This window comes from Zerene cesonia, chromosome 11, assembly GCF_012273895.1.
Source record: "Zerene cesonia ecotype Mississippi chromosome 11, Zerene_cesonia_1.1, whole genome shotgun sequence".
NCBI classification, from domain to species: Eukaryota; Metazoa; Arthropoda; class Insecta; order Lepidoptera; family Pieridae; genus Zerene; species Zerene cesonia.
This window is the reverse complement of record NC_052112.1, coordinates 6406047-6417428: the sequence shown is the minus strand read 5'-3', so window position 1 is coordinate 6417428 and position 11382 is coordinate 6406047. Positions and strand designations below refer to the sequence as shown.

General features: G+C 30.4%; 2 protein-coding genes across 2 annotated transcripts in view; one reads left to right on the top strand and one right to left on the bottom strand.

The window, feature by feature from the left end:
• Window positions 1–240: 240 nt before the first annotated feature.
• On the bottom strand, window positions 241–4949 carry LOC119830318 (zinc finger protein 208-like). Its single transcript, XM_038353287.1, has 2 exons — window positions 4706–4949; window positions 241–4294 (listed from the first exon to the last, which is right to left on the bottom strand). The coding sequence occupies exons 1-2, from the start codon at window positions 4815–4817 to the stop codon at window positions 300–302; spliced, it is 4107 nt and encodes a 1368-aa protein (XP_038209215.1). The 5' UTR covers window positions 4818–4949; the 3' UTR covers window positions 241–299.
• Window positions 4950–5567: 618 nt separating this feature from the next.
• LOC119830090 overlaps window positions 5568–11382 on the top strand; it is a 12343-nt gene continuing 6528 nt past the window's right edge. The window contains exons 1-9 of the mRNA XM_038352946.1: window positions 5568–5956; window positions 6542–6688; window positions 6931–7026; window positions 9176–9292; window positions 10183–10258; window positions 10395–10458; window positions 10711–10821; window positions 10964–11022; window positions 11118–11382. Of these exons, the coding sequence (XP_038208874.1) occupies window positions 5670–5956; window positions 6542–6688; window positions 6931–7026; window positions 9176–9292; window positions 10183–10258; window positions 10395–10458; window positions 10711–10821; window positions 10964–11022; window positions 11118–11382 (1222 nt within the window). The 5' untranslated portion in view covers window positions 5568–5669. The remainder of the gene's footprint in view (window positions 5957–6541; window positions 6689–6930; window positions 7027–9175; window positions 9293–10182; window positions 10259–10394; window positions 10459–10710; window positions 10822–10963; window positions 11023–11117) is intronic.

Here is an 11382-nt window from a genome sequence, read left to right as displayed (position 1 = left end):
CCCACCAGCTCCTTTTCCGACATATAAAAAAAAGATTTTCCTGAACCCAGACTCCCGCTGCAGAGTACTACTGTTATAATTAAAACCGCCCTCAAAAGAAATCGTTCTTTAATCGTTGTATTGTCCTCGCGGGTAAAGTGTATTGAATAATTAATTTCTGTTATCCATATATAATATTTACACATTTGTACGAGGGTCTAATAAGAACTTTATGAGTTACTTACTTTAATAAAGAATAAATCGTGTTCAAACAATTTATTAGGAATAGAATTACTATTACTATAACGACTTATAAAGATTTAACAATTTACATCTTCAGTTGTAACAATCTCATAATCAACATGACTATTATTTTCATGCATCCTTTCATGGTTGAGTAGATATGAATAATGAAACATTACACCACAACATTTACATTTGGCACCATCAGAAGACTCGCCAAGGCATTTCAGATAATGATCATACATTTTCTTCGAGTTTGTAAAATGTAGGGTACATTTGGAACATTTGTAAATTTTCTGCTTTTTAAAATCGCCAATTACATCAACAACCTCAAACTTATGAACAACACCTTTCTGCCCGTGATGCTCCAATAGATGCTTAAACAAGTTATTGGGAGAAAATGAAAACCCGCATTTTGTACATTTTTGACTTAGCAACCTACCAGAACGTTTTTTAATGTGTTCTTTAGCACTACTTTCACTTAGAAAATGGAAGTTACATTTCACACATTTAAATAATTTGGTTAATTTTTCTTTTACAGTATTTTGTTTGTCTAATATTACGGATGCATCTTTGTCTTTATTTGTATCCTTTTCATCAACATTTTCACAGTTAGATTGATCTTCATTAAACTGCTTAGTGCGTGTAGGATCAAAATCAATTGTTATTATATTATCCTTTACAAAATCTGGGTCGCTTGAATGCAATTTATAATGACCCTTTATTTTTCCTTCATCAAAATATAAATTACACTTTGTACATTTTGTCTTACCAGAATCCACCAAACAAAAATGTTTTGAAATTGATCTAAAATCTCTTATACAGATATCACATTTTAAGCACTTATAAAAAGAGTAGTCACAAACAATCCCTACAAAAGAATTCTTAGTACTGAGTAATGATGAACATTTATTGGGTTGTGGTATGCTATAACCAAGAAGAACAACTTTGATATTATTCCCATTGAAACTTTCTAATTGCTTATGTCGCAAAATATGTGACTCGTAATCAACATCATACAATAATAAACCACAGTTATCACATTTCTTTAGCTTATTCAAATTGCATACATGAGTGGCAAATTCTATTTTGTTGACTACACCCTCACAATTTCTGCACTTATACACCACATATGGCTTACAGCAATTTTTTCTTATGATTTCATTAAATTCTTTATGTTCTTTTTTATTAAAGGAAACAATTCTGAAAGAACTCTTAGGAATATGAAATTTCTCATGAATTTGCAAATGATTGTCCAATGATTCTTTTTCTATGTATGTTAATTTACAGATTTCACATGTAAATTTTCTGGTATTAGCTACACAACTTTCTATATGATCATACAACAATGTGCGATCTATAAAATAATTGCATGATTCGCACTTGTATTCTGTGTACAAAGGATTTCCTGGGTGGCATATTTCCAATTTTATTCTATTTTCGTGTTTGTATATACAATTCAGTAACAGTTTGTTAATTTCTTCTACAGATAATGATCCATAAACATGTTGCAGCCATTTATCAGATTGTGATCCATAATAAAATGGATCAAAATTGTATACTACATTATCCCTAGAGTAATGCTGATTAGACTCACTCTTAATTATTGCCGCAGAAGAAGTCAAGTGTAGTTGACAATGTTCAATTACTTTATCATAGGAATTGACACAACTGTAACATGCTTTACAACAATAAACAAAACCCTGATCTTCATCAAAATTTTCAACAAGACCACTCTGTTTTTCAGATTCTTCTACATCTGAATCTGATATTTTAGAACAAACACTACTAGGGGCTGAATTATGATCCTTGTTGTCAGATGATGTTTCCGATGTATACTCATGAAATGATACATGGATTTTATAAACTGTATCACACATTGATATTTCACAATGTGGACAAACTTTGTAGTTGACTTCCCCACAAACATGACTTTTGACATCATTATTATACAAAAAATGGATATTACATGCTTTACATTGTGGCAATTCTGGTATAGGAGGGCATATTTTTTTACCACTGCGTAAATTGTAAAATGTAAAATCTTGTAATTTTAAATCTTTGTTTTCATAATGCATTGCTCTGTGTGTCATTATACCTTTACCGGTTAATTTTAGTCCACAAAACTTACATGGATACTTTATTATTTGAGTACATTGGGAGTTTCGGTGAACATTCACTTTATGTACTTTACTCACAAAACATTTACATGTTTCACAGTAGTATAGATGTTTTTTAGCAATCATATTAAGAGTTTTTATTTTTCTATGAAGTGCGTTTTTCTTATTTAGTATTATTTTACCTCTATTTTTGCTGTCTACAAGATCAATAATAATAAAATCATTTCCATTCTCATTACCCTTGGCATGCCTATTTTGATGCGAAGATTTTATCTCACTATCAATTAATATATCACAAATTCTACAATGCACTGACTGTGGAGTTTGTTCTTCACAAATGCTGTAATGTTGAACAAATTTATCTTCCTGAAAATGTATTGTACACTTTGGGCAACAAAATAACAGTTTTGAAAACATGTCATCAGACATCTCAAGAATATTATAACTTGAAGAAAATTGATGCTGTTTTATGTGAAGAATCGACTCATTTCTCTTAAATATTAAATTACATTGGGTACATTTCCAGTTGATTAAGATTTCCATATGTTCTATGTGATTTAAGGCTAATTTTGGTGATATAAAATTCATATCGCATTTACAACATTTGAATAATGTGGACTTTGGTACTAACATACATATATCCTTTGATGTATTAATATTACTTGGCTTCTGGAATTCCTTCTGCTGCAGACAAGATGTTTTATGCTTTGGCATGTTGTCTGATTTTTTTGTACCCATAAGATTTGTTCTGTGTCTATTTAGTAAATGCTTGTTAAATGATTTGATGTTAAGACAATGTAAAGAACACAACTTACATTTTGGGCTAAACTTAACTTTTCTGATAATAGAATTATTAATATAATGTCTATTAAGCAAATGTTTTGTGAAATATTTTTCATCTCTAAAATAGTAAAAGCAAATGTGACATTGGAAATACATTCCCTTAAGTTTTCCAGTTACTTTAGGAGCCTCCTTGGATACTTTTTTAATTTCATCAGGTGCTTGTCTTTTTTTGCTTTGTATTGAAATATTTTTTTCTTCATGTGTATATTTCAATCTACTTATTTTTTCTTTAATTTCATCCCTGTGTTTATTATAAAGGTGTTTATTGTACGACTTTGTGTCAGTATATTTCAGTGAACAATATGGACATCTAGGAGTAAAGTGAACTTTATTTGTGGAATTATTATTACCATGCTTGTTATACATGTGCTGAATAAAGTACTTTTCATTTTTAAAATAAAACATACATATATGACATTGTGAGTATAATTGTTCTTTTTGCTTACTCAACATATTTGCTGGATCCAATTCTTTACCTTTATTTTGAGATTGCTTAGTCTCTAATTCACTTCTTGAATTATATTTATATTTATTAGCCAAATGTTTAGTGGCCTCATTTTTGTTTTTTGATTCAAGTACTTCATACAAATGCTCTATAAGAGTTGGTTTATCAGGGAATTTAATTGGACAATGGAAACATGACACATTTGATACAGTTTCTGTGATTTTGTTGTCTTCTGTCTTTAAATTACTTGTTGCAGTTTGAGAATCAACTTCATTTAATTTCTTATTCAACGTGGATCTTTTATCATATAACTTGATTGAATGAACTGTTTTACAATGCAACTTAAAACTCTGCACTGTTGGAAATAATATTAAACAATGTTTACAGAACTTTGGACTGCTATTTAATATTATTATAATATCAGGTAATATTATTTTAGCTTGTTTTAAGTTAGCATCTTCATAGTCTTTTGATCTTTTCCTTGGTTTTGATCCAAGTATTATTCTATTACCAAACAAATTGTCTCTATTCAAAATATATTCTCGCTCAACTCCACTCTCAATTTTATCTACAAAACAAGAACCCGAAGCATTCTCAGAATTACTTAAAATATTTGTTTCTGCATTTGTAACTTGAACTTCATTACTTTGTAATGTATCAAACACTGAAAATTAAATAAATATGCAACTTTACTATTCAATAAAGTAATATTTGAATATTTATTATTGTTCAATTAGCATTCTTAAAATAGATCCATATATTTAATGAAAAAAATAAAAATAAATTAAAAAATTTTGAAATTTTCAAAGTATTTTATGTGTCTATAAAAATAAAATTTTGACTTTAAGTAATATACGAGTATATATCATAAAATGATTCATTTTGTGAGCAAAATTAACAATGTTGCTTACGATTTTAAATAGCTGAGGTATGATTGAAAAACACTTGATTTTTTAAGCTTTAAATAACAATATTTAAGTAAGAACTTGTCTAACGTTCTGTTTTTCATGTTATATACGACAGACAACAATTTTATAGGGATAATGTGGTAGATAAAATCACTACAGAAATATACCCTCATTCTCGTAATCCAATTCCTGTTTCAACGCCGTAATATCTGGAAATATAGCCTTGAGAGCTGGATTTTCCAATATATTATGTTCTTCTATATCTATGTCATTATCCATTTTTTGTACTATATCACTTGTGTTGTTGTCAAGCTGGGAATAAATATCAATTCAAACAAATAATAATTAGCTTTCGACTTCTGAATGAAATAAAATTTAAATTATATGACAGATCAAACGATTTGACACTTGACATGTTGACTTTTTTTTTGTTTTTTAATGGCAGTAAGTCAGATCTATTATATATATCTATGCCAGTGTCAAGTTTTAAAAGGTAGGGAAACACGTCTCGACTTCTAGACGATAGAGCACTATATAAGCGAATAGTCTATGATATTATAGATCTGCCACGAAAGTTGTCCAAGACGCGGAGCTGTAATCGCCTAAAATGATGTTGCCAGCATTATTTTATTCAAATGCTCCCATAGTTCTAAACAACAGATATAAAAAAGGATTCAGCAAATATCTTTTCTTTTTTGTTGAGAATTAATAAATTAGTAAATTAACATAATATTTACCCAAGAATTAGAAAATATAGAGGACTATTATAAAATAAACTTATTATGTATAAAAATTTTCTATTAGAAGCACGAAACTTTGACCAATCAACGTACATCTAAAATTTGGTACTTCGTCTGGTTGGTATCAATTTAGGTAAGTATTATAAAACTAAAAAAATGAAAAAAAAATCATAATAAACCATATTTTGACCTTTATCTTCTAAGATTATCTGTATTATTTATAAGAAAAAGATACAATCTACACAATTTCCTCCCCCTTTCCTCACCGCACAGCTGATCAAATGTCATTTGTCAATTTGTCAAGAAAATGGAGTTTTGTTACGCATAAAATTGTTTTAATAATTCATTATGATATTAAATAACATAATTTGCGACACCTGCCTGGGTTAGAATGGAGAATACAGCTCCATTTCAACCGTGGGCAGTAGAAGATAGTTCAAAAAATGTTAAATCGGAGAGAGAATTAGCGGATGACGCGAAACTTCATCGGGAAAATGTCAATCATCCAAAACATAGGCAAACTGCGTCTTACGATAAAGAGAGTGTCGTTGGTTCAAGCAATAATCCGGGACCATCAGGTTCCACGGATACGGGCTCATCCCCAGTCAGTGGAAAAGAAGCCAAAATGGACTCGGGCAAAATAGCTTCCATGCAACAAATTGTTGAGAACACCCTAAGGTAAATAATATATAAACATTATTTATAACATATTCTAGCCTATGGAAATTATTATAATTTAGCGTGTTATGATTGAATTTTATTTTAATTTCGTCGAAACTTGCATAATAGAAAAAAGTAAATAATTTTTTTTTTATGTATTCAAAAATATATAAAATATATAGAAACAAATGGAATCACACCCAATTTATTATTACAAATTTCTTTATACAGTTTCTAATTACTTATACGTAATTAAAATATTTAATATTCATATCCTTATTAATGTACTAGTGATAGATATTTGATTTGTATGTATACATTTCATTTCTCCTTTTATTTTTCAATGGGTGACAGTTGGTTATTAGAACCCTTAACTTTTTTTTCCTTGCCATGTTGTAGATTTTTTATAACAACAAAAGGTTGATTACAATTTTTTGATCAAGTGTGTTTGTATTACTGGACTTAATGTCTCTTCCCCAAATTTGTTATTATTATGGACAATTCTTTCACAATTTATTATTTCGGTTTACTTAGCATTAAAAAGTACCATTAGTAAGTAGTAGTTTTAAATACCTAACATCTCTTCATTTCTTGTTTTCCCAGCCAAGAAGGTAGACAAAGGGTGTCACAACTTTTAGAAGCAGTAGAGGCATTGAGTGGCACAGAGAGGTTATTATTATACCTCCGACTGCCAACAGGTGTACCTGCCCATGACCCTTTGAAACAGCCTGTCAATCCACTAGGCTCCAGGTTTGTTTCATATTCTCCTACTCTTGAAGTTTGTTTCTTTTTTATAAAGTAGGAATAAGGGATTATTTAATATTTGATTGTTTAATAGAAAAAATGATACATCAAATTCAATCTTTTAAGTGTAACTAATTTTCTAATTATAACATCAATTTTACAAGTATTAACAAGCAATTGTCAGCAATAATTCATAAGTTTCCTTAACAGTTACTTTAATTTTTTTTATTTTTTATTATTGTTTATAGAGCAGAGCTTCAGCAGACAGTAACATGGATACAAACGCACCTGGAAGTTGATCCTGATGTATCATTACCAAAACAAGATGTTTACGATGAATATATGTAAGTACTAGATGTTTGTTATAGTTTTCGACATCTTGCTATTCAGATTTCCTACAGTATCAATCAAACCTTTAAGGGGAAAATGCTCCAAGAAATGCCCAAATGTATGGGGCACTAAAGCAGTTTTAGCGCATGTCTTTTTAATATAACATTTCACAAATGCTCAACATTATGATCGAATTGAGCACACAGCAAGTAAGCATTAATTTTTGTTGGTTTAGATTGAAAGTTAACCAACATAAAAATAAAAGATGGTGCCTATGACCATTAACAATAGAAGAAAGCATTGCATGCTAATGGCTATGTAAAATTACATCAGTCTCAAATAATTTTAATTTAAAGGCAACTGCTAACTTACTATTCATATATTTATTAGTTGTTGGTTAATATGCAAATTTTTTAATATCTTATGACATAACTTATTACTTTTGGAAAAAAATTAAACATCAGGATGGAGACAACACGAGTTAAACAAGTGTTTTATAGTGTTTTAAACATATCATCCACTGCTTTGAAAAAAAATTGTAATATTACATTAATTCTCCAGGATATATGCTAATTTGATAGTGTGATGAAAACATAATTAAAACAACAAATTTGAACATTTCTTTTAACAATTTTAGTGCAATCAATAGATTTTTAATATGTCACATATTCTTATTTCTGAGCGATGATATGTACGCATATGTGCGTGCGGCCGTACCGACAGAGCTAGCCGAGACCGTTGATTCGTTGATTATAAATGTGTGCGGGCGTCATGTTAGTTCCTTTAAATCAATATTTGCTTCTTCTTAAATACCAGAATCCAACAAATGATTCTGTCGAATATAGCAACTCAAATTTGCTTAGTAGATTGATCAACGAGTGAAAATAATATGCAATGATTTCATAACAGATAAACACGTGTATGTTTATTATATAATAAAATATTTAAGTACCTATGTCTGCATAGATTGTTAAATGTGGGCGACCCCACGTGTAAACTAGTAATAATATGATAGTGCGAAGTACACAATGATATTGTATATTTTATAGACAAAAGGGGGAATAATGTCAATTGTATTATAGATAAACTAAAATCTGTTATGAATCACGAAGTCATATCTTCGTAGAATTAAATAATTATAATAAAAATTGATTTAACTGCAGTTATCTAAATGCTGCATTTATCTAAACGTTCAAATTTGAAATTATAGGTATATTATGTAATACTTATATGATCGTTAAGAAATACAATAAATTCCGGAGATGCATGTCGATACTTAATCACAACAGTAGGGCAATAACACGTGGGCATTATCAACATTTTACGTAATCGAGCCGATAAGCCATCACTCATGTAACGTCCAGTCGATAATATGTCGGTATTAAATAATAACGGAGTTAATGCGAACCAACGCTTGCAGATTGTTAAGGACACATTTGCATATAATAAGCACACATCTAGATTCTAGTTAATGCATTGAACAAGTTATAATTACTTTTCGTTATTTAAGTACGCGATGCTATCCATTTATTAGGTGCATTTCAATGTAACCTTATTTGCGATGATTATATTAAATAAATACATTGTTAGGTAATGATTATTTTTTATCGTTTCCTTATTAGATTGCTAATTTATTCGATATGTACGGTCATAATATTATCTTTGATTCGATAACGTATCTGAATTGCTTTCGTCTGTTTTTCATATTGTCAAAATTCACTATCTAATATATATAAATATCTCTACAAGAGCTTTAATTAATAATTTAATAAAATAATATGATGTGTAGAATTTTTCTGTACATGTACTATATCTCACACTTATTTATTCATTAGAATATTGACTTATTGAAGAAACTAAATACGTTTATAAATCTTGACTATAGCTACGCTTCACGTGATGTAATATTTATTACGACGAAGCTACTCTTTAAAATATATTGCCTTCTGGTAGTAGATGGAAAAGGAAAAATTCATAACATGTAAAAGTATATGACGATTAATTGTGACAATTATTATTAATAAATACTTATACCTACTTATATAGCTGGTAGATATCAATGAGATATAAAAGACAATTACAGAAAAAGTTAACATTGCAAACTCTTATTAAAATTTAGTTATTTGTATCATAAGATATTAAGATATGTTTTATTCTTAACAGCGCACACTGCATGAGCTGCAATATGAAACCACTATCCACAGCGGATTTTGGCAAAGTTATGAAGCAGGTCTATCCTAGTGTGCGTCCGAGACGATTGGGGACGCGCGGTAATTCTAGGTAAGGGACGTAATTGTAACTAACACATTCATTGTTTATTCGTTGTTTCAAAGGTCTACTTTGTTTGGACTAATAATGAAACACGTAGAATAAAATATAATACAAATGATAAATATGAAATACAAGTAAAATATCATAGGCAGCCAAAAACTGTAGTAGAAATATCTCACCCATAGCCCAGGTCAGTAATGTTTGCACGCATGTGAGTGATCACTTGCGGGCAGACATTAGGGCAATATGCGAATGTTTGCGCTCAAGTATGGAACATTTACAAATGTCGTCCTACACCTATGGGTATTCTTATTCGTGCCGGAATGATTATGAAACGCAACCATTATGTTGTGCAATTATTCGTTAACAATCACGTCATATTAAATCAATCTAATCTAGCAAAGAATAAATCCGTTCAATTGCACGTGGCCTTGATATTTATATCTTATTTTGCTACTAACTTCAGAATATGGATTCTTTAATTTTTCTTACTTGCTGTAAATATAACTATTATGTTAATATCACACGTATACTGTTTTATGTGCAACGTATGAGCGTAATTTTCATGAATTGAATTCATAATAAAATTTAACACATGAATATTAATTACGTTCTAACGAACGAACGTTTGAGCGTATATATTTTGGCGTATTCTACTACAAGCTTTATTGGTAAAACTGGAAGTTTATCAATATTTAAAATCATTCATAATTTACTAAACTCTCAAGTAATTATCATGAGTACTGTATATTATTTAAAATTCATGTAACTTTTAATATAAATTCAATTCATGAAATTACAAATAAAAAAGCAAGTAATAAAACTATTCATATATTTTGATACATCAAATACACATTGAAATTTCGGTACTGTTGCTTATAAATTTTTTTACCTTTCAGATATTGCTATGCAGGGTTACGTAAAAAGGTGAAGTTGGAGGTACCACAACTCCCAGATTTGGGTGAATCATCCAAGGTACATGACTATAATACAAATAGCCCTTATAGTAGATAAATTTTCGTCAATTTGTCTTATACGTCAATCAAAGGTCATCGTAATATGAATTAAATAGAAATGTAAAAGTTATAACAAAAACACTTAAATTTTTCAGGAAGTACAAGTAGCGTCGAGGGAAACAGAGAGGATAATATGTGACTGGGCAGAAACCAAATTAGGTAATACATTTTCAAATACGAACAAATATTATGTTTTTTAATAGGATGTTATCATCTACACAAGATTCATAAAAAAAACGGAATTTACAATCAAACCTGTAATCAAAAAGTCAAAATAATTGAAAATAGAAACAAAAAAGAATATTTTTGACAGTTCCACAATTTTGCTCATTTAAACCATACATATATTTCTTTGTCAAAAATGTATAAAAATAAATAGAATAATGACACAATGTTTTATCATGTTTTAAGGTGTGAAGTTCAACAGTATATCGGAATTGTCACGACACGTGGCTTCGCTAGCGATACAGAGGGCGCCACCGGGACCGTCTAGTGCATCCCCCCCGCCTATGGCAGTGCATGGTATATTTTGTCACAATACATATATATATTTTTTATATTCTAAGCTACACACTAAGTTAAATTCACAACAAGAAATGCCCTTATATTTTTGGTTGTATTTTTTCTTTCAGTTATCATTTACACAACTTTTTTTATTTTTTAGTTCCAACAGAAGAATCATCTGGTCCACAGCTAATGAAACAATTAAAGCGAAAATTACAGGTAATAAATGATGTATAAACCAATTGATATTATAAACAACGGTTTAATTATTAACTGATTGTTTTGAGAATACCAATTTCCGTTTTGTTTCACAGGGCACACCAGGCAGACCTAAGAAGAATAAAGGCCAAGAAATTATAGTTGAATCGCCTCCGTCTACCTCATACATTAGCCAGCATTCATCAGTAAAGCACGAGAGCGAGCTGCTGCCCGAGGCCGGGTACGCGTACCAGCCGGGCTACATGCCGGTATACGAGGTGCGGCCGCCCTTTCCGTACGCGCCGCCGCCGCGTGCGCACCCGCCGCACCCCGCGCACCCGCCGCACCCGCCGCACGTGCCGCCCGCGCCCCATCCCTCGC